Source organism: Xiphias gladius, chromosome 5 (genome assembly GCF_016859285.1).
Source record: "Xiphias gladius isolate SHS-SW01 ecotype Sanya breed wild chromosome 5, ASM1685928v1, whole genome shotgun sequence".
In the NCBI taxonomy this organism is placed as follows: domain Eukaryota; kingdom Metazoa; phylum Chordata; class Actinopteri; order Istiophoriformes; family Xiphiidae; genus Xiphias; species Xiphias gladius.
Genome location: NC_053404.1, coordinates 15,515,071 through 15,539,733, shown reverse-complemented (window position 1 = coordinate 15,539,733; position 24,663 = coordinate 15,515,071). Strand labels below are relative to the sequence as shown.

The following is a 24,663-nucleotide window of genomic DNA, read 5'->3' as shown; positions in this document are numbered from 1 at the left end:
GGAATCAAAATATTATTTTTTATGCTTAGGATGTCTTTTTAAAATCACTTTTTCTATGTGAACAACTGGATTTGACAATTTGTCACATCAAGTCCAAGTTCCTCATCAATCTAATGCTGCTTTTCAAATCCTGTTTCATTTTCAAGTGCATAATGTCCACAGTGATTCACTTTTGGCAATAACATGCCTTTATATGTCTGAATTTTTCTTTTACTTTGTCATTTATTTATTTATTTATATTACATTATGACCATTAAAATATGCAGTAATGGATTCACCTCATTGTAATTTCAAATAGAAAGAAACAGGGAATAATAATTTATCTACTATCCAAATGTTTTGTGGTAGGAACATTTACGTACTGTACGTTTTTTCCACTATAACACTCTGGCTGTATGACCCTGGCTGTATCAGCCTTTGTGTGTGTGTTCGTGTGTCTGTGTGTGTGTATGTGTGTGTGTGTTTGAATCAAGTACCAGAAGGATGCATTTCAAAATAGGTCGTTGCTAATCCTGCTTAAAAATGAACATTCCCCTGCCGTGCACTCATCTGAAAGAGAAAGAAAGTCTAGAAGAACGAAAGAAAGAAAAGATAATGTATTATGGATAAGTTTTAAGGGGCATATTGCTCCCTGGCCTCCTCACTGTTTTTCTTTTTTTTCCCCCTCCTCCCTCCCTCCCCGTCTCTCTCTTTTTCTCGGTGTCCTCTGCCTTCGCTTAAATCGATACGGGCTGACTGTCATGGGTCAGTGGCCTGTATGCATCAGGCTGGACTGCTACAGAGGAGCGCTGTGTCTCCCAAGGCTCTCTTTGGAAGTGATAACTCGTTCCTATCTCAAACCTCTCTTTAACGGACACCCGCTTTCAATTTAACTCCAATATCCACCTTAGATTGACTTGGGATGACACAAAGGAAAGGAATAAATATATATATATATATGTATGATCACCATTTCTCTAGGAAGAAAGTTAGCATGCCTTAATACCTGCGGCTATACTATATCTTTGAAAAAATGTTGTGGATTTTTTTCTATGAAGTCTGCCCTACAAGGATGTATTTTAATCTAAACCTTTGTTACTGCTATGCCTGTCAAGCTTTTTGCTCTTCCGCAGTAGCATTAAATACACTTCACAATAATAATGGTGGCAGATCGACCACTTGAAATTCTGAGTAATTTTCAAAACAATGGGTCCTTGATTTCAGAGGGAGATAGACAAAAGCAGGCTTCTCATTTCATAGCCAGCAACCATTGATTTTGTCAGTGGAAATAACCATTGGTAGCAGATTTTGCATGCTAGTTAAACTAACATTAGCTTCATGAGCCATTTTCCATCTGACCTCTCAATATTTCCAGCTCATTCCAGACTCATTTTAGAACGAGAATCTTGTAAAAGGGGTCATGAATATGCACTTCAAGGCTACGCACAGTACATGATATCATGCTAAAAGACTGAATCTAAAGGTACATGTCTCTAGCAAAAGCATCCTCATCAGCTGATAATCCATGTAGGAGATACAGAAACAAAGAAAAAACATTGTTCCTGTATTGCTGTCTAGAACTAGTTAGTCCTAATATTATGAGTGTAATAGGAAAAAATGTAAGGTCAAACTGTTCTTTTATTATAACATAACCCTTTTAGCTGCTCAGCTGACATACTTGGACATACCAGACAGAAGTTAGATTTATGCTTTATTGTTTGTATTTTAAAACAGTATGTTTCACTTCTAACATTACAAGAGAAAATGCTTTTAGGATGAGGACTAACCAGATTTGGCTAGCTATCTTGGATAATGAGTTTGACTGCGGTTGCTGGGGTTGGAGGACAGAGCTGCTTTAGTAGCCTAAACTCCGATAGATAGTAGCATATGGTTGTGAATGGGGCTTTTTTAAACTTTTACCGCACAAAATGTGGAATAAAATGCTCCTTGGCCTTGGAAGTAACGTTCGGTAACTACCGTAGATACTAAGCTAGTTAGCCGGACATGTTAATGGTTGCAGCCTACGTTTGACAAGACAAATACATTCCTTAAATTTTTGCGCCTGTATTTTTGTTTTTTTGATGGTGGTATAACAAAGAAACCACCAAACTCTGTGCTAACTATTGCCCTTACTAACTGCTTCAACGTGTGGAGAAATTCAAAGCTTGACAAAAATCAGTGTAAAATCAGAAACAAAGCAGCTTTACTTCATGAACGAGAGAAGTTGAGTTGATCTACCATGTTCCTTGAGAATATGGACATTTTATATTCTCATATCAAATCAGACTGCAGTCTTTGTGTATCACAAAGGGTGTGTGTGTGTCTAGCCACAGGCTTCCTCACACTTGAAGTCCAATTACCTGTGTTAAGGCCACATCTGAGACGGGGGATTATGGCATATTATTCTAGCACAAACAACAGTCTCCCTGCCCACCAACCTGCAGGCAGCCAGATGCAGGCAACCAAGGAAGGTGTGAGAGGTGTTACATTAGCACCTGGATGTGCAAACAGCAGACTACTGACCTTTTACCAGTGACTGATACACTAACTGGAAAACTTGTTCGCCTTGTATAGATTCTTCCTCTGTCCTCAAGTTTTTTGAATATCTTTCCAGCCCTGCCTCTCATTCCCCCCCCTCCCTTTTTTCTTCATCTCTCTTTGTCTGATGTTCTGTTTTTTTCTGTCTCAAATTGTGCTTTTATTTCATCTTCCATTTTCTCTGCTGTATCTATTAAAGCACTCTTCACAGAACCATAGCCTGTCTCATTTTTTTCTCTCCTTTTTTGACAGTTGATACTTTTACCAAAGGATGTTAGTCAAGATGTCGCCTCTTTATCTTGACTTCCTGTCACCACTTGAAATTATCTTTGAAAATGTTTGTGATCCAAAATACTCTATTAAACCTCCTCAAGGCACCTCCTGTTCCCCAGAAAGGCCTTTAAAATATGTCCCCCATTTCAGACACCTTTACTAAGAGTGATCTGTCAACACAATTCTCAAGCCATAATACATTTTTGTCTTCTCTATCGTGTAACAGCTACCATGCCTGTACAAATTGCTGTGCCTGAACATACGTGAGACACACAACTTCCTTCAAGTCACCTGCCAGGGGCTCTAATTAGACTGATAAGCAGTGCGAATGGAATCAGCTCTTCCTGGTAATCAGCCCCACGGAGCCCAGACAGACGGCTAAATAAGGAGGAGATGAGCCATGCAGTCCAACAGGTGTCCTTAAATAGACAGTCTTGTATTTCCCTTCTCTAACTACTTGAGAGTTCAGTCACAGGAAAGTTTGGTATATAGAGAGAGATTCTGCAGTTTATTAAGAAATTAATACTGAAAAGAACAGTATGTCGGCACTTCTAGGTTGTATAGATTTAATAATCATGCTGTGACTCTGAACACCTGCCGCACTTTTAAAAGGAATTCTTTGAGAAACTCTGCAGTAAGATGAGTGATTCAGAGTGGCAAACTCTGAATCACTGCAAATACAATAGTCAAACAATAGTCAAACTGTGTATTTTGATTTTTGAATTGTATCCCATCCTGAGTACATTTATTTGCTTTTCTCTTTGCAGTCACAGCTGCTCTGCTTTAGACATATAATAATGATTGTCACATTTGGTCCTGAAGCAAAGTAGTAATAAAAAAAAACAGCCAAGTAACACATCAGGCAGGCTGAATCTCAAATGATATCAGAACTAATAAAATCTCTGAAGGGAAATGTCATATTTCTCATTTTGACACCTGCATGAGACTGTTGTGTTACACTTTCATTTTACACCCACCAATCCCAGCTGTGCACAGGAAAACAATACCGCGAGATTAACACTGCGATCTGAGGAACAGCCAGGACGCTTCACAGAGAAGGAGAGAGGCAGGCAGATAGGACGCAGCTCTGGGTTACTTTATCCACTCTCTGAGGGAAGATGTCCTCTGCACTAACATCTGTAGATGTAGTTGGACGGATTGACTTAAAGGCCACTGACAGCAAATGTGTTTGACATTAACCTCGTCCAGCTGAAAGCATCTTGAATACCTCAGTGAAAAAACAGCCTCAGAAATTTAATCTAGATGCTCAGACAGTGCATTAGATGGAACAGGGAGGCTGAAAAGGGACAAAGCAGAAGCTTTGCAATCAATGCATCTTTCAAGTGAATTTGAATTTATACTCTGTCAGGACCACATTAGCAGCTCAGCATATTGCAGGACTAATTTAAGTGCCATTTTGCTTTGTTGTTTTGGATTGTGTTAGAAAATGGTGGAAGCTCTCTTGGATTCATATTGCCACATCTATTCACTGAGAGTGCACTCCTTTACCTTGAAATAAAAAGGAGAAAAAAAATCAAGCATAATCAATTAGTTGATCGAAAGAAAATGAATCAGCAACTATTGAGTGATTTTTCCAGCAAAAATGCCTTTTGAGGAAAAAATGTGAGGATTTGCTGTTTGTCAATGGCTTTTGTGATAGACCGAAGTTGTTTAGATTTGGACATTTGTATTTTTTTTGTAGTTTGTGCAGATTTGTGTGTTAGATAAATATACGAGTTGGTAACACTTAATTTCAAGGTTAAAGGGAACTTAAACTATATGGAATTGTATACTTTTGGTGTTACCAAATTCTTCAAAAAGTTCTCTGAATTAAACACCAGAATGCATGTTTGTTCATGTTGTCTAGAACAACACATATAAGCATTTTCTGATCTCACTATATACTGGATGGCTTTTTAAAAAAATATATAAATCTGTTTTATGATCCTACATCGCTTTTGTTAAGGTTTGGTAAGGTTTAGACATAAAAACGTAGAAACTTTGTTCCCATCATAATTACTACAGCCGTTAGAGTTCCCCTAACAATAAAATATAACTGTGGATCGTAATAAGGCACTTGCACAGATGACCTTTGGGCTTGTTTCTTACAGGACAGTCTCAAGCAAAATGTATCTGTACTTGTTCTCTATGTTTACTATAGATTGTTTGATGAAAGATCCTGTTTACAGATCAAATCCACTTGATTACTGTAAGAGCCCAACCTACCCCCCCCCCCCGCATACTCCACCACGACTCTCATCATCTCCTTCATATTTCTGACTTGAGTGATGGCGTTTGTGATTCCTAATGACAGTTGGAACAAATCTATGGTAATGAGGTCACATTGGGTTCTTTTTTTTTTTTTTCCTTTCTCTGAAACCAGCCTTGACAGCTTCATACAATCAACCTGTTTTTGAGACTCAGACTGGGTCCTGGATCTGAGCTCCAGTGAACCAGCAGGAAATGGATCAATTCATCGGGAAGACCTCCCTGCAGCCAAAATGAACACCCTGTCCTTCTGAGCACGTCTATTGTTTCCAATATCCAAGACTTTTTATCTCTTGACTCACTGGAGCTTACATCCTGGCCTCATGTTAATGCTGCCTGCTTTGTTACCAATCTCTGCCTTATAATGACCTTAGCATATTTATTGATTTATTTAGGTTTTCTAGTGTGTGTATTTGCATACTTCCTAGCTGTCTTATCTATGATAATGCATTTATCTATAACAGAAGAGGTATGTGCACATGCATGCATCAATAGTCACACTCACATTATGATGTGTGTTTCTCCTGGCTTGAGCAGGATGTCTGCACAAACACATCATTACAATTCTGTCTAGCCATTAGCCTGCGAAGAGTGAATTGTGGATGAAAAGCACAACCACGTGTGTAACTGCGAGTGTGTGTGTGTCTGTCTGTGTGTCTATGAGTCTGTGAATATTCACAGAATGTGTACTTGTGAGGTGTGCAGTGTGCCCTCCTGTGCCTCAGTGTGCATACTCAGTATGTGTGTGCTCAGCGATGTGGTTAGTAATGTGGAGACCTGCAGGAGACGGTCCGTGGAGAGAGCCTGCAGGATAATTGCTGCCACAGTGACAGGTAGGGCTGCTTCTGTCAGAGTTCCCTCAGTGGGGAGGCAGAGGAGGAGTGTGTGTGTGTGTGTGTGTGTGTGTGTGTGTGTGTGTGTGTGTGTGTGTGTGTGTGTGTGTGTGTGTGTGTGTGTGTGTGTGTGTGTGTGTGAGTGAAGTTCTTTGTGTCAGCTTCGCCATCCCTTCTTCCAATAAGCATTTCCCCAGTAGGCTCTCTTCAGACAGTGGCAGACTTCCAGATGTTTTCATCTCGTATCACACACATATCCAGGGAAAGAAATGGAGAATCTTTTAGAGAGAGCAATGATTTTTAATCAACTGGATATAAATTTGCCCAAGAAGAGACCTCTGAGCAATGTTTTCCATCTACATTTAGAGTTATCATGTAGTATTACGCATTTAGTACATTTCAGTTACAAAGTGCTGTATACTGTGAAGGCCCAGGGTGTATAAAGACTTTTCACTTGTTGAAGTTTCCCTGAAGACTGCAATAAACTGTTTTTAGGCAATGTCTTTCTCACAGGAAGACTGGCTGTTTGTGTTACTGGAAAAGGTCATCCAAAGACCCAGCAGCATGGCTGGACTTCTGATGACCATGATTTTTTCAGATGTGCATTGATCAACTCATTACTCACTGTTATCCACAGACCTATCCGTTCTTCTAGAGCGATTGTCAGATGTGATTTATATCTCATATGTCACACATCTACAGATAGTCATCTCTGAAAGGGAGCATAAGCGATGTAAACGTGTCCCAGTGAGAATGCAGAGTGACATCGGTGGGTTTTCTTCCACATCTGGAAGTGCCTGCCATCCAAGTCATTTGCCAGTGCAGCTTCTGTTCCCCTGATCTCCTTCAGTCCGTGAAGAATTGGTGTCAGCACCTATCAAAGGCAAAATGCCTATTCTACACAGAGTGTCAGAGATGCCACAATCTATTAATCAACCAGCCGGCAAAGAAACAGATATTATGTGCGTGTCCGTGGCTGTGTTTGTATGTGTCTGCGTGCCCTTTTGCATCTGCACATGTGCAGCAGAGACAAAGACGTTGAGGCGTCCAGGTGTAATATTCAGCCATCTTTGAAAAGGGCCTCTAATAAGGCAGGATGTAATTATAAAAGTGTCATGTGGGTTCTGTTTGAAAGAGGAAGGGGCCTGTGACGTGTTTGATGCCAAAGGTCATGGCAGGGTCTGCAGCAGACACAAGGCGAATGCTGATTGCATGACTACAGCCATTACAGATCCTGAAGCCAGGCAGCACACTTCATTTCCTACACCCCTATTGCACAGTGCTGTCTTGTAACATCATCTAAAATCTATCAACCACAAGACACGCTTTGACACCTTAAAAGAAACATTTTACTTTTGTGGTATTTAGTATTTTGCAGCACAGGTTAGGGGCTGTATTCAGTTAGAGAGCAAAGGTTTGTGGTATGGTGATTTAGGCTGAATAACAGCAGTTGGTTTGTTGGGGAGCACTGTTAGTTTATCCACAAGAAGCAATCGATCAGGGTGAATAAACAGTGAGCCAGCCAGGAGCCCCTGCTGTTCACAGCATGGTCCTACCATGTGACAGACACGGTGGTATATGATTGGCACTGCTGATTGGACATTAGAGCGTAATGCTTTCATGGGTATCATCATGTTGGGTTCAAAGGGAGAGAGAAGGTTTGTTTTCTGTTCAGTTGAATCACTTGGCTTAATTCAACTCAATAATTACTTTTTAGGGATTAAGGTGAACTATACTCATATTAAACTATGTACTCCAGATTTCCGGATAAGCATTATTATGTGCAACCAGTATTAAAGAGTGAGTGGGTAGACAGCCATTGTGTCATTGTAAGATATATTAATCAATGCAGACATGATTAGTCAATTGACAGAAAATGAATGAACCACAATTCTGCCAAAAGATTTATCTTGTAAAGGTCTTTAATCAAGTAAAAATGCCAAACACTGACTGTGTCCAGCTTCTTAAATGTGAGGAATTGTCATTCTTTCCTGTTTTACATATTCACAATTTGAATTAGGGCTGCAACTAACAATTATTTTCATAGTGAAATAATATGTCAGTTAGTTTCTTGATTAATCATTTGGTCTATGAAGTTTCATAAAATTTCAAAGTTTTTCAAAACCAGATTTGACATATTAAAATAGCTTCTTTCATCAGTCGAAACCCATCTATCTATTTTTTTTTAATCTATAAATTTACTATCATAGAGGACTTAAAAAAAAAAAAATCCAATTTCAGAAAGCACAACTAATAATTTTTTTTGCATTTTTGCTTTAAAAAATACCTTGAACAATAGTCAATTCTCAAAATAGTTGCCAATTGATTAAACGATGGAATAGCTTTGGGTTTTCGACTGTTTGTCAGAGAAAATAAGCAACTTGAAGCTTTCACCTTTGGCTTCAGGAAATCTATATAATTTATACACTGAACAATTAATCAGTCAAATCAAGAAATCAATGTAATTGAAACATAATTCAAAGATTCATCAAAAATGAAAATAATCGTTAGTTGCAGTTGTTAATACTTAGTTTTGATTTGCACTCTTTTATTCTCCTCCACCTTGTCCCTCTGTTTCATTTGTTTTCTCAGAGGTGCAGGTCCTTTGATTTGGTGTCTTGATTTCTAGAAACCAAGGAGCAGAATAAGAATAGATACACATGAACAAGAAGAGACAGAGGAGAGAGTAGGGCTGTGAGATTGTCTGGGGAAAAATGTGTTTGTGGTCTAATATATATAAGTTATTTACAGGATGTTTATCCTCACCATAAAAATCAAAGCTCATGTGAAAGCCATTTTATATTAGTGTGTTTGTGTCTCTCGCAGAATATCCTTTCTATGTTGAACTTCCTAGAAGCTATACTGGAAGTGGAAAAAAAAGAAGATGAAAGAATAATCCTCATAAAAACCTTTGCCTATTCTACACTATCTGTGAACTGATTTACATTTTGATAGGCATCAGCGGGCAGAAGTCAGATCTAAAGGGGTCAGATATGTGTTATATATACATATAATGAATATGCTGTTGCTCGGAAGTCAGCGCGGTGGTTCCTCATACACGGAGCTATGATTTTGACTGAAAAATGGGTTGCCATGCATGTTATCTGTCTGGGGGATCAGGTGCAACCCCCCCTCTGATAGGTAGAGACAGCCATCATATGTGCAAGTGGAAAGCGATGGGCGGAATGGCGGCTTTAATATCGGAGCGATTGCCAGCTGATAAGGCTAACGGCTGTGGAGAGGCGTGAGCGTCAGCCCTCCTCTGCAATAAACGCTTTCATTTTGTTTGGTTGGAGTGACGGATGGAGAGATGGAGGTGGTGAATAGACGACTTGAGGAGCAGGGGAGGGATGGGGGAGATAGATGGAATGGATGTGGATGTTATTCAATATTAACAGATCAATCAGAGGGAGGTGAAATATGTATTTTGTCAACTATATACCCCCATTAGGCCAAAGAGGAAACATTACGATCATGTGACTGCAGTGGCTGCTGTTCTGTGTTGCAATACCAAATACTTGCAGCCTACAGTGGGTGATTTGTCTCCTGACACTGAATTTATATTGCTTCTTACAATAACAACCCTGTCATATATCAGAAAAATTAATATATATATTCATGACTCTAAGCTCTGATGACTTTATGATAATCATTTCTGAATTGCTATTAGAATCTATGATGAGGAGCGCACAATTGCTTCAGTTTGCAGCATATGGCAGAGAAAAGCAACGTTTTAATCAAATTATATCTCGCCACAAGATAATTTGTGTTAAGCACATATGCTACAGAGCAATTTAAAGGTCACAATCAAGCTTAAATGTGTGTGTTTTCCTGTATTTTCACTCATTAGTGTGCGTGTCAAAGAAAGGCAATGATGTTTTGAATCAATCTGTAGATTGATAATTGAAATTGCCTTTTCCTCCTCTTCAGTAACTCCTTGATGAGTTTTTGAAGTATTCTTCAGTTCTTTCTGTTCACCTGGTTGAATTTTCTGATGGTAAACAGAGACAAGGTGATCATTGTTTAAATCAAAGCACATTCCTTTGTGCACAAGTGTAATTTTTAAATGAAAATTTTCCTTTGGCAGCAGGCCTAGCTGAAGTAACTTGTTGGTGGAGGTGGGGGCTAAAATTTTATGTGGCTGTAATAAATGTATTATATATAGAGCTGCATTGCCGGTGAATGGGCCCACTTTAAATATCTAAGTTAAAGTTTCAATACTGGTTGATTTGGTCGACAAATCAACCAGTACAAGTGCGGTTTAATAATACAGCCAACACTCACTGAGCAGCTTCTTTGTCAGGAAAGCAGAAGTGCAATTTGTGCTTCTCTTTACAGTGCAGCCAAACAACTTCACATTGTGAGTAGTCTAGTGAGTAGGGCAAAGTAACATTGGTTACCTTGTTGAAAAGTCTTACTGCAGCTGCTCCTTCTTCTTCTCCCTGCAATATTTAAAAATTATTAAGATTAAGATCATCAAAAAGTCTTATTTTCTAGACCCATTTTTTGATGAGCAGTCCGGGTTAACATTGTGTTGACTGCGACCACTTCACAATAAAAGCCACCCCTTGTTATTTGAATGCTTTTAATGTGAGTTAGCAGCAGTAGGAAAAGTTGAGTTTGTATTAGCAGTAATACAGGTCTGATATCTTAAGCTGATATCCATGGAAAACAAAAACACTGGATTACATGCATTTTTCATTTCCTATGAATCCCTCATGCATAGGGAGGAATTTTGAATCCAAAGTGGGAATGGTGGACTCTGCCAATAACATTGAAAACAGCTAGAGAGAGATAAATACTGAATGTAAACACATGCACAGTGCAAAATGCAGACCATATGTAGTCTCAAAAAATGGGTTTGATTTCATGAAAATCTTAAGGATTATAACTTAAAGGTGTTTCAGCTCTAATTGTAATTTTATTGTACACAAGTGACACTGTTGTCCAATTTAAGACATTTATTCACAAAATAACAGTGATCCACATTGATTAAATGTGTACTTAATAGTCCCAGCTCATCAGGCAATTCTAATTTTTATATTAATCAATAAAACTGTTGCATGTGTATGTAATTTTAATAGAAAGCACATGAAAATGGAGCACATTTGAACACATGAAAATGCCTTTTGGCTTTTCTGTGCTTTTTTTCTCCTTCTGTACATCAGATGATTTGGCTCTATATGACTCGGAAACCAAAAAGATCAAATGAGCAGCAGGGATCAGATCGCGATATTAGAGATCAGACTAGATAGACTCAGACAATGCCTATTAAAATAACTGGAGGAGCCTCTCTGAAATGAGACCTGACATCTCTTTTCCACAGTCTGTCAGGAGTATTTGGTGGCTAATTTGAAGCTTACAAAACCTGTGTGTGTCTGTGAGAAAGAAAGAGAGAGTGAGCTCCAGCGGTAAGTTAATATAAGGGATGACCAAAAAGAGATGCTTTAGGCTGTTTTCTGTACAGTCAGTGACAGAACAAGCAATCTATTGGCTGGATTCTCAAAGCAAACCCCGATCCATCCAGTTGCCAGCTAATGAGCTTGGCAAGTTCATTGTATTTACATTTAAAGTGGTTTTTGTGGGACTGTCCTTTCCCTCACGTTGATTGGAGAGTCCTCAGCTTTGATTCACAAGTAAATACTGACCTTCAGGCTACTTTGGTTTCACTATGAGATGGTTAATGTCAGCTTGTCAGTCAAACCCAGTGCTGCAGCCGCCGTGACATGTATGTGTGTTGATTCCAGGCTAATCTTCGGTAGTTTGACTCATGATGTGTTGCAACCCCAGAGGGGTCCTCATTAAGACCAAAACGTTGTGTGACCTTTTAGTAGCTTTGCGTCCCCCCACTATCTTCGCCCTCACCCAGCTGGGCCCAATTACCTCGCTCATTACCCCCCTCCTAAATAGCACCAGAACTGAGCAGGTACTGTAGATTTCTATGGAGAAGCAATATCCCTGTGACTAAATACCGGGGTGGCAACATGGAAAGAAAATGAGTTTCATCTTGGAGACATGCCAGTTGAGGACTTTTCACTAATGGCAAAGGATTTTCTTTTTCCCCCTCTGTCTACTTCTTTTATGTGCTACACTAATTTATAGACCTTGAATGTATATTTGACCTTTTCAGCTCTCTCGCCGCCTCCTTTATCCTTGTTTTAGCCATCCTCCAGAAAACCCTCGCTGACAACTAAAATAAAAAATATAAATATTTCCCCTTTGCTACCATGTTGATGATAGGATGATCAATGTTTGCAGGATCTTTTATAACCAGAAACAGAAAAGGCGACAGAGGAGGAGCAAGGGAGATGGATGATTATCCTAAAAGTAGCGTGCTTAATTAGATGGAATGCTGCATACATTGTGGACTGAGTGGAATCTTTGGGATAGATTAAATTACTAATTAAACAGGCCCTTGCCGAATTTGGAGTGTGAGGTGGGGTTCAGCTCTTCAGGGTCATTTGCATAGCCTTCATCTGGGGAAATGGGATTTAAAGGACCTGCTCTCTTTCTCTTTCTCTCTTTAACTCTCACTCTTTTTCCTTTTCCCCATTAACAATCACATTCGCATGCTAAAAAACTCAATTCAAAATAAGCTCCATTTTTCCTTTCACTCCATAATTTGACATAATATATTAAGGCTCCTTTGATTTTGTTTTTCAATCTAAATGTTTCTATCAAAGCGAGGAGGGGGAGTTAAGCACAGGAGAGGAAAAAAGTCGGCAAAATGTGTGATCTTGAATGATGGATATTTAACGTTGCCTCACTTTGGTTTGATTTGCATGAGAATATCTTTTGTGAACAAAGCTTTCGAAATAGCATGCCATATTTGATTAGATCAATAGATCGGAGGATCAAACTCAGATGGTGTATTAATTACTGCAAGAACAAAGGCAGGAGCTCAAGTTATTGTGTGCTGTGAATCTACAAGCACTTCTGCTTTCTTGTAAACATCAGTAGGTCTGGCTCAATGGATGTGTGGATAACAGTACATTTTTATTGGTATTCGTCCAATAGTTCGGTTTATGACCAAATACTACACCTGCAAAACTGATGAGATTCCCATCAGCTTCAGCTGTACACTGTGTTTAGAGCTAATCAGTAAGTATTAGCATGCTAACACTCTACACTTCTCTGGAATTGTTACTCCGGGCTGAGCGGCATCAGTTTTCAGCATGTCGAAGCATGACTAAAAGCTCGATTCACAGGTTTGTATTCATGTTCAGAGAACTGAAGGGAATTTCTTTGCGCAATTTCAAAACCGTGAAAAGGAGTTCTGTAAATCTGCACTCGACTGCTCTTCCTCAAGGATGGGATGTGTTTCCCAGTAAACTCAAATTTAATTGCAAGAACTGCATTTGAATTGCGAGAGCTGAATTTGAATTGTGAGAACTGAATGTGGAAGTATATAGAGAGTTGAATTTCGGTCACGATCAAATACAGTTTTAGAGCAAGTTGATTCGTTTTCATAATATTATGTTCAGTTTTGTTCGTTGGGCAATTTAAAATCAAATATAAATTATTCATATTCAGTTTCTAGTGACATATATATATCTCAACCCATATGCACCTCCCCCAAAACTGAACTACATGTCTGAATTACAATAGTTAAAGAAATGCAATGTGGGAACAGCAAGAACTGTGATGGCCAACATGGGCTTCTTGTTTTTTCGGCTACAAGTTTCTGATGGCGTTAGGCATAGTTGATAGTGCAGACAACATGAAGTTGTAAAAAGGCTGCGTTATCTTCTCATGTTAAGTAACACTCACCTAGCAAAATAATTTCCATTGTAAACCTTCTGCTCACCACAACCTCCATTAGACACTTACCTATTACAGGCCTGAGTGACACCACAGTGTGCTTTCAGCTGGTGAACTGCTGTGTTGCCCTGAAGATTGTTTGCTTCTCCTCTTGATGAAAATTTTTTCTTTGTGTGCGTGTGTGTGTGTGTCTGTGTGTGTGTGTGTGTGTGTGTGTGTGTGTGTGTGTGTGTGTGTGTGTGTGTGTGTGTGTGTGTATTGGTCATTGTCTATGATCAGTTTGACATCTGACTCATGCTGTTAGATCCATTACATCATCCTCAGTTTCACTGACCGCTTGTTCTTCCCCAGGGACGGAAAAATCTGCTTCTTCGTTATCTGCTGCTCATACTCAACACCTCCTCTGCTTTTGTCTCCCCATGCAGTCCAACAGAAGCAGCAGCTGGAGGAGGAGACAGGTCTGAAGATAGTGGAGGCGGGAGTTAGTGATGTAAGTTATACTCACTAAAACTATCCATTATTAAGCTCTGTTTGTAAAAAGAAAAAAAAAGTGGGTGTGCCTGTGATTGTGTGCATATTCTGTGTTTGGGCTCATGGGACAAGAATAACTTGTTGATTTCAACTTGTCTTGGCATTCGTACCGCACCTGCAGCTTCAGTCGTGCAGCCAAACACTGGCCAAACAATGGGTTCCAAACACATATCGCTTTAAATATGTTGCTGTGATTACCGATCCCCGTATTTGTTTCCTTTTGGTCTCTAAAAGCTGTTGTCTCCATGGCAAATAAAACACATCCAGACAAATGCCTGATGCATTTTGTGAAATATATTCATTGGGAAAAATTAAGAAGAGAACAGGAAGACACTCAGGATGATCAAGATGAAAGGAGAGCAAATGTGGATTCATTCAACAATGATAAATATTCATATGTATCAGAGGTAAGGATCTAATCAAGCACCCATTGAGTTGTCATAGCCCTCTCTGCTTGCCTAGTAAATGAGTTTCTCTATGGAAATGAGACAGACAGCCTTAGACCCCTGAGCTGTCCTGATCATGAGGCATGCTAGGAGCTAAATGGATGTGGCCTGTGCATTGCAGGACAGTTGCCATTGGCAACAACCGTCACAGACTGTATAGACAAGATCATTTTCCCATGTTAGTGCCTCCTGTGCTGTCTCCCTTTTGGTGTCACTGCCTCTCTTTGCCCATCTGCCTCCCACTTATATCTTTTTTAGCACCACCTTTTCTCTCATCTTATTCCACACTGTGTCTCTATCACGGTCTTCCCAATTGTCTTTGATTCACTTTTTTTCTGTTTTATTCAATGTGACTTTTGTCCTCTCCTTGCCGCCTTTTCATTCTTTTATTACCACTCAGACTGATTCCTGGGATTAACAAGCACTGGTACAGGGCTGTGTTTGTCATATTGGGCCTATTTGTAGATAATTAGCTGCAATAATAGCCTCTCTGCAGGAGCCAGGATGAGCGAGGGATGGATGGAAAGAGGGAGGGAGGAAAGGAAGAATCTTTCTTCCACCTCATGGGGAGAAAATCTGGTCCAGAGTTTGTTTGTAGAAATTCATGTTAAGGATGCACGACATTTATAAACCCTGAAACCTCACTCAGAGGACATTTTATTAGTAACAGCTCTATAGGTGATGTGTTGTTCTCACCAGTTTGTATCCAAGAAGTGGAGGGTTGAGGGTAAGTTGCAGAAAATAGTAGCTTTTGACAGGAGAGCCTGTGGAGTGGGCTCTTCAAATACATTAGTTTAAAAGGTATTAAAACAAAACCCTGCTTTCAGTAAATCTGTAGTATATTAACCACAGTTATGAGTGAATGCATGATGGAGGTTGCAAAATGGGTCTACTTTGGCAAAAATAGAAATATGCTGGGTAAAATTGCTCAGTGGACCCATAAGAGGTATAGAGTGAGAAATGAATCAAAACACAGTACTATGCTTTCTACAGACAGCGCTCTTTCTCTGAGCTTGTCTAAAACGATCACTGCGGTTGGTATCATTAAGTCTTATCACTGACAACTCCCCCCTCCTCCATTTTTATTCAAGAGGTGACAAATGACAAAACAGCTTAGGAAGATGTCCAGATAGAGTAAACGTCAATAGCAGTAGATGCGGACGAGGATAAGCAAATGTCAAAGTGGGGGGAAGGAGACATCAATCAATAGGCTGAGCAATATCTACTCCATTATAGTTTGCAGGGAAGTTGGCCTCCTAAAGAGAGAAAAACCAAAAATGACTACTTTGTTTTTCTCAAATAATGTATGTGTGTGTGGCGGATAAGCAATTTACTTTCTGTGTATCACTCTTATTAACTCTTGTGGAAGGCAAATGGAGGTCATCTCACAGAAATTCATGGTTCCTGCAGATGTGTGAAAAACTGCAAGGAGGAAAAGACGTGAAGCAGAAAGAAATTCATGGTTGACATGGCCTTTTTGCAGTTTTAGCAATAACTGGCTATACTGCCTGTATTCATACCGCATTGAACATTATACACATTTACATATATCTATGCTATTATCAGTCACTTAGTACTCTAAAATAACCCTTGGCAAATCTTACCACACATTGTCTCCGCCACTAGCATCGTTCCTAAAAGGCACAAAGCTCTGCGACTGTGCATCCCTTGCATGTCACTCCCCCCCTGCCTCCTCATATCCTCTTTCGTGCAAGGAGGGGGGTCAGTGAGTCACCCCTCCAAGCGGGAGACAGCGACCAGGCACCAGGCAAAAGGGTTGCTTTTGCTGGGAGCCATAGAGACAGCATGGCTGGTACCAGTGGGGAGTGTGGAGAGGAGAGGCAAGGGAATAAAAGGGAGGCTCAGAAAGATATGATTCGAAAGGGGGAGGCATGTCGGTAAGATATTTTTTGGAAGCGATTGTTATGATTAGTCTGAAAAAGACACAGAATATCTTACAATCCACTGACAATCGTCATTCTGTATGAGGGTCTTAATGACCAATAGCTTGGTCTGCCAAAAAAAGATGCACTTTAGGAGGAGTGTGCACATGCTGTCCTCTAGATTAAAAAACAAAAAAAAAACAAAGTATATAACATCTCTAACAGCTGGGCTGACAAAACTTCACCCGAACAGAAGCTGAGAAAATATTGTCGTATGTATTGCAGGCTCCAAATCAACATCTTTTCCATTACTTTGAACATTTACCATGAATGCCTATAAAATATTTCAACATGCACGTTGGTTAAGAAGCAACTGTGTTTGCCAGTTTTCCATTTTCCTCATGCCAATATTTCCCAAATAAAGTGCAAGACGGATGCATCTCCACATTTAGCCTCGATGAATGCGATGGTCGCCGTGTAATTAAATTGGTAGTTAAATTGAGATTCAGTGACATTTTGACAGCAGTCTCATGTTCGAGATAACTCTGGCAAACTGCTTATGTGAAGAGGCAATCATTAAGCAAAGAATTCCCCGAGCTGCATGTCAACTGATTGTTCAACCACTAAATGTAAATCATATAAGGCAGGCTGGAAGTCTGTGCACTGGGCCTGTTTTTATTGTTTGTATGTTTGTATTTGTATAGCAATAGTTGTGTGAATGCAGTCTCTGTTCTTAATGCATACTGTAATTGGTATTTATAGGGCTTAAGTGTGCATGTTTCTTGTTTTTTGCATCCTCATGACAGGTTTCTGACTGCTTATGTAAACTTAAGTCACTTGTTTTCCATTTAATTCCACCTGTAGCTGCTTAAAGGAAGTGGATGAAGGGGAAATCAACATTAGTATGTAATCCTGTCATGGGTAAATATAGAGGAATTGTAGGAGAATGCCACAGTCCTATGATATTTCTAATCAAAGGACTGAGTGCAGAGGTGCACAGGCATACCTCATCTCAGAGGAAGGTCACATGTAATGATGACCTCTGACAATGGATTTGAAAGCTTTCTTTCCAATATCCTGTAGCATAATTAATGCAAGGGCAAATCCATTTGAAAATGTTCTGACAAGCTTCAGCCATGCTGGTGGCATGTTCTCTAGGGATGGCAATGTCTGTCAACGTGTCAGTCCACCACTTTGGTCCAGACCGAGTATCGCAACATTTAATGCCAGTTATAATGACGTCTTTATATGTCGTGTTTTGAACAACAAACTGTCTAAAACCCAAAGATATTCTGTTTACAATGATACAAAACAACGAAAAGCAATGAATTGTCACATTTGAGAAACTGGAACCAAAGAATGTTTTGCATTTTTTCCTGAAAAATGACCCTAACAAATAATTTATTATCAAAATAGTTGCTGATTCACTTTCTGTTGATCGACTAATCAATTAACCAACTTATTGTTGCAGCTCTATTCTCCTTATCATTTTTATGTCTAGCTAAAATACAATGGAAAGTTGAGTAACAAATCAAGCTTAATGGGTACTCAATGGGATCCAATAACTCCTGGTTCAATCACAGGGATGATCATTTTAAATTTGCATTTTGTGTTGGTGGAACCCTTTTTCACATGAATATTTATGTCCATATTTTTGATATGATGCACATGGTTATCAGGCAGTATCAGTGCAATTTTTTTTCCTTTAACAAAGCCGGAATATTGTAATATATACCACTTCACAAAACCATCAGCAACCATCAGCAAATGCAATTCTTCTGAGCACATGGGACAAATAATTTCAGTGGGGACTTCAAAAGAAAACTGACCATTTCCTACCAGAGAGACGAGGCAGACGCTCAAGCTGAAATAAATAAATAACTATGATTAGATCTGTACAAATTGATCTTTGTACCAGCATGTGTATAAGCTTTACTTCAAAAAATATTTTCCCATGTTGGTTTTTCAAGCTGTGTTTTTATAAGAATCACAAGATGAGAAAAATACATTTTTATGTTAGGTTTGGGATCTCTTGTTCTCATTTTGGAGTAGCTCCTCTCCGGCTTGGTTGCACTGCAAGGTATATGTTCTACCCATCCTTGTATTGTGTATTGTGTATATGTGTGGACCTTGTGTGTGTGTGTATCAGCTAATCCATTCCACATTGGCCCTCAATTGCCTTTTCCACATTGACAACCTATCCAATCTCCTTCAGACACTGTAATAAATCCAAACAATAAAAAAATTGCCACCTATAAAAATTTTAGCAGTGCAGGAAGGCCAATCTGGCTGTTTTAAAAGTGGATAAAATGCCATTACTGTGGCAGATCTGGATGTGAAATGTCATATTGGAGCAGCCCCACTGTGCCTGTAGCCCTGAGTAACACTGCCTCTTTGGAGGCTGCAGCTGCCTCCCACAGATGAAAGACCATCCAGCAGCTCTGTTTCTCAGCAACCTTTTACCATCACCTGACCTTTGGACTACAGAAATGTCTTTCATACCACGCCATGCAGTTTGGTATTTGCCTCTCTCTATATCATGACGTGTGCTCTCCCCCGGGTAAGAGTGGACTTGTCTGTTTTTAATGAGTGTCAGCATGTAAATTGTTTACTCTTCTACCTTTTGCTTCTTTTATGTTCCACTGCCTTTGTTGAACAGAGGTATGGTTACTGTGTATAGTTGACAGTGGTATTTTTACTCAGCTTGTTGAAGGGCAATTCTTCTGCCTTTTGTGAGGCATTAAATATGATTTTTATTTTTCCCCCATTGTACTCATCTCTTCCTGGAAAAAACAAAAAACTCAAGGCCAAGGAGACTTTGGACGTGTTATGGAAATTTAGATAAAATTCAAGCAAAAATCAACTGATAAAACTCTTGTACTGTTATACATCATCAATCTGTGATGTTCAGTGCTTTCAAACATCTTTGTTATAATTCTTTTCTAGTCAGTGATTTCTCACATTTCCCACTATAACTCAAGGTTGTGCAGTTGCTCAGGAGGTCTTGGGTTCCTGTCCTGATTTCTTTCTGTACGGAGTAGGACTGCAGCTAATGATTGTTTTTATAATTGATTAATCCACAGGCTATTTTCTTCATTAACTGCGTAATCATTTTGTCTGTAAAATGTCAGAAGATAGTAAAAAGGAAAAAAAAAAAATTCCTGTTATAATTTCCCAAACCAAAACTATTCTTATAGCTTGTTTTACTTCAAAACAGTCCATAAGCCCAGGATATTATGTTTACTAACATTCATGTATATCACAATAAAAGAGCATATTGGAGAAGCCAGAACCAGAGAATGTTTGGCATTTTATCTTGAAAAATTAATGTAACAGTTAATCAACTATCAACCTCTTTTCGCAGTGCCCCTTGGTGTGTGCATGCCAGCGTCTACATTTTGTTTAAATGTGACACAAGGTGCCCATTAACCAAAACTAAGGATTGTATCATACAACTGTTGGTCTCAAAACTTATTAGATACATATCTATTAAATTAGAAGTTTATCTTTGCTACTGTTTTTATGTAATTAATAAAAGAGAGTGATGATGAGAGTTTTTGCAGATTGTGTGATGTTCGCAAAATGCAACATGTCCTGTTCTATAGCTGCATTGCATTTTGGACTGTTGAAAGTACTGCCAGTGGAGTAATTTAATTTTTTTTAAATCAGCCTCTTCTACAGTCGATTTCTCCCTTTATGTTGTTAAATGTCCGTAGAGGATGGTGAGTCATGAGAGAGAGACTGGCCTTTGAGCTTTTTCTCTAACATGCTGACAAAAAAAATGATGTTTACTGTTGATGATTTAAATTTTTGAGAAAAAAGATCTATTGTTTCTGTTTTAGTGAAGCTGAATAAGAAAAATAAAAAACAGAAACTGATCCTGACATTCAGAGTAGAATATCCTTTTTCTTTTGCTTTAAGTCTATATGAAATACAGTATATATTAGGCATTTGTGTGATTCAAATCTCATAAAATTGTTATCTAATATTTTCCTCATATTAAAACTGAGAACTGGAGCTGTTATCCCAGCTATTTTGATAATCTCACCTAACCTTTAAGGTTTGCAGCATAGAGAGACCTCTGGGAGTGCCACAGCAATTCATCTGTTGGATACTTCCATGAATCTCACACTCAAAGCACACTTAATATCTCCAATGACATTCTATGGGTGCAGCTTGACCTACTTGGCGTATTTTAAGAGGAACTAGGGACTGACTACATCTCCTGCTGCTTTCCCTCTATCTTCACCACAGTAAATTCCCTATGTGGTAATCAGTGAACTCAACTACCCCTGCCAGTGTCAGACAGCTTATGATTTCTATGCTACTTGCTTTTATTTCTTAGACTGCCACTGGAGCTGTGTTTATCTTAGTGCAAAATGAAAAATAATGTATGTAAAATAGGTAAAAATATATCAGTAATGTCCCTGACATGGATTTTTATTACAGGGTAGGAAAACTTGTCTTAATAATTCTTCTAGCAAAAAATTGCACATAATGCCGTAAAAGATTATTTGTTAAGTTCCAATCAATTGGTTTAGTGGCTATTTTCAGTGTTATTTTAAGTATTGCACCCTTATCAGTACGACTCAAAACATTTTTTCAAACAATTGCTTCTTAATTTCAGAAAGAGTCAGGCAAAAGCAGGCTTATCTGTCATTCCTTATTTCTAGCCAGGGACAGTTGACCTCTCAAGCTGAAACTGTCAATGGCAGATTTTTATCAGCCGTAGCTAGCTAGCTAGTTAAGCAAAAATTTAGCTGCAGTTGGTTGAAAACGTCGTCTTTTAATATATTCAGACAGACTTGTTTATAAATGAGAATCATGTAAAACACACCAAAATATGCACTTGACGGCTACATATTAAACTAACAGACTGATGCTAAAGGTGAGGCTAAGTTGTCCCAGGCAAAAAGTAAGCATCCTCAACATAAGATCAATGTAGAAGACATGCAAAGAAAGAAAGAGAGCATTATTCTGGTATTGCAGATCAAAGCTAGTTGGTTGTAGTACTGTACAGTAAGTATGATAAGGAAAAATATAAGCTCATTCATTCTGACATAATCCTGCTTAGATACTTTGCTTATGTGCTTGAAGATGCAAAACAGAGGTTAGATTTATGCTTTATTGTTCGTAGTTCCAGAGAGTATGTTTTCACTTTTAACGTTACAAAAGAAAAGGCTTTTGGGATTAGGACTAACCAATGTGTTTGGCAAACAACACAATGTCTTAGTTACAAGTTTGGCTGGGGTTTGCTGGAGTGAAAACTTCCCCAAATCCAACAAAGCAGGACGAAGATGCTAACGTTAGCCTCTACTCTGATATAGTCTAGGTTTAGCAAAAATTGGTGGCTAGGATTATAACCGCATATGTGGTTCTTGGGTTTTGACTTTAAAGAAATGTCTGACTCATACAGTACATCTGCCTTCCCCACAATTAAAAAAAATGCCAGTAATCTGCACTTTTTGAAGCATAATGTAACTCAGACCTACAGGTATATCTTCCACCATGAGCACACCCTGCACTTTCATTGTGAATGATGCCATTCTTGTTTGAACGAAGCTCTGCCTGTTTATGGTAATTTGTTTAGTGGTGTCTGGCAGCGGCAGTAACGGGGTTGAGGTTCTGGGTGCCTGGGGGAGGCTGAGGGTAGGGGGGACCTGCGGTGTCCACAGCTGGCAAGCATGGCAGAGGTTTTAAATGTCAGTGTTGAAGGGGGATGAGGCTGCCATTTGGCCTGAAAAGCTGCATGCCAAGAGACTGGCAGCGGGATGCAGGGCAGCATGCTCCCGGTCCCAGCCACAGAGCTCTCACCTTCTGCCATTTATCATGCGGCTACTTGCCTAGTGCATCTGGCACCTTAGCATTGACAGAAGCAGGAAAAGCCCTTGCTGCAGGCTAACCAGTGGCCCATGGTAATCTTTTTAACATGACTTCGAAATTAGGCCACTAGTGTTCGTTTGACCACATTTAGTCTACCATATCTTATGGTTAATTGCCAGAAAAGCAGTAATATATTAGGTACAGTTCTTTTAGTTTAGTTGAGAGGAGTGTGGGGCACATTTTGCTGCTGAAATCAACAGTCTATTTCCCAAAATTACAATTTAAAGTAGTGATACAGCACAGATTGTAAAATAGCAAGTTATAGTCATATGTTCATTTACAAGTTAGTCATAACTGTCTTTTTAAACACCACATTTTAAGTTTTTGGTTGATTGAAGCAGCAGATTAATTATTGCTCAGTGGGCACACAATACGGAAACCACTTTGCTCTCAGTAAATTAAATGTAATCAACTGTCATATCATCTTTTATTGACTTTAATTGACTGTAATTGTGAATCCTGCTGTAACTGCTAGTTACTTTCTGCATGGCAAGGTCAGCTAAATTGCTTGATGAGCTGTTATGGTCTTTTATATGATGACCTTGACTTAGGAGGGTGTATAAATATCTTCCATCTGTGGTGATAAAGCATGAAATGAAAGTAGACCACTCTACTGCAAAGTTGCTTTATATCTACTGGTTGTGTTCACTGCTTAAAAATACTACGCTCTACTGGCCTGGCAATATCACACGTCAATAAATATTGAATTGAGAAATATTCTCTATATTATACCTGTTAAAACAACATATAGCTATACGATTTCATCTGAAAAACTACTCACCTATCAGATATTTTTCCCAAATTAGGTTTTTAAATATTGTGAAAGAAAATAAATAGTAATAAATTATTTATAAATAAGTATCTATTAATTCATTATATACATTAATAGATACATATTCACATATTTATTTCACTTATGTGGAAACTGTGTATTTTGGGAATGTAAACTTTGCATTAGTTAACTGTTCAGTTTGTAACACTGCATTTTGAGATTTTTTTCAAAATCACCAGGTTTGGAGATATATAGTTTTCTCTGGAAAGCTACAATATGAATTTAAATGACTATAACTATATAGGACACTTGCAGAAATTCAAACTGTGATTTTTCCTTTACTCAGATCTTTACCTGCTATTTAATTTTGTCTAATTACCATTACTCTGACAGCATTCAGTAACTAACACTAATTAGGCCCTTCAGCCATGAACTGGAGTTATTTCTTTAAAATATTTGCTGTAATGTATGTTGTCTTTCTCCCTAATATATGACGCAATCATTGCAAATGTGGCCTACACGTGACAGTAAAAAATGGTGGCAAAGATCAGTTCCTGATATTGTGCTATGATTTGGATGATTTTCCTGCTGTGATGGGATTTTCGTTTTACATATCACAGCCATGTCCATGTGTACATGGTTGCCAACATGCCCAGTTACGTTCACAAGCATGCTTGTCACGTTGGGTGTTAGCTGCAGAAGCACAGATGTATCTAATATCCTGCGTGGTGTAGGTGGATACCTGTATAATATAGGATTACCTGCTCATAAACAGAAGTTGCTCCAAGTACACCAAGTCAGATTCATACACACGTAAAGCCAAGACAGACATGAAAATCAGCTCAGTTATATGTGTGCAGTTTAAAAACATACACAATAACAACACTGTATATCACCTCGATTTGTCTCAATTGTTTCCCACAGTTTCATCCAAACCACAAACATTTTTTGTATTTTCTCTAGAAAATGGAGAAATGGATCAACAAACTAAACGTTTCCTACTTTGGGGCTTTTCTGAGGAACAATAATACATAAAATGCGTCATCATTCATAGCTTCATCAACATCAAGAATTAATAGAAGGAATTGCATATCATTTTTGGAAACAACAAAAGGCAAAAGGATCTTGGCAAACCAGGTCCATAAACACATGGAATCAAATGTCACTGTTCATTACATTATTCACTTTGAGGAAGGAGGGAAAAAAAGACATCATCACAGCTTCTCAAAAAGCCATACAGTGTAATTATGTTTGTGGGTGAAAATAGGCTAAATTGATTATATGCATTTACAATAATGAGCTGTCAAAATATTATTACATTACAGAGCCATCAAAATCTTGACATAAATCATAATTAATTCTGCCTTCAGAATTTCTGATCAGCCACACTTTGTATTGTTGTCAGAGGTTGTGGTGTGAAGAGACAGGAGATGTCAGTGGCAAACAGGCAGCTGATACCGTACTACAGTTGTGGCAGCAGTCTCATTAGGGATTCA

The 24,663-nt window shown here is 38.8% G+C and overlaps 1 protein-coding gene across 1 annotated transcript in view; it reads left to right on the top strand.

Annotated features, from left to right (window-relative positions):
- Positions 1–24,663, top strand: part of ptprn2 (protein tyrosine phosphatase receptor type N2) — a 113,652-nt gene that overhangs the window by 51,942 nt on the left and 37,047 nt on the right. Inside the window, exon 12 of the mRNA XM_040127559.1 lies at positions 14,078–14,142. Coding sequence (XP_039983493.1) covers positions 14,078–14,142 — 65 coding nt within the window. The remainder of the gene's footprint in view (positions 1–14,077; positions 14,143–24,663) is intronic.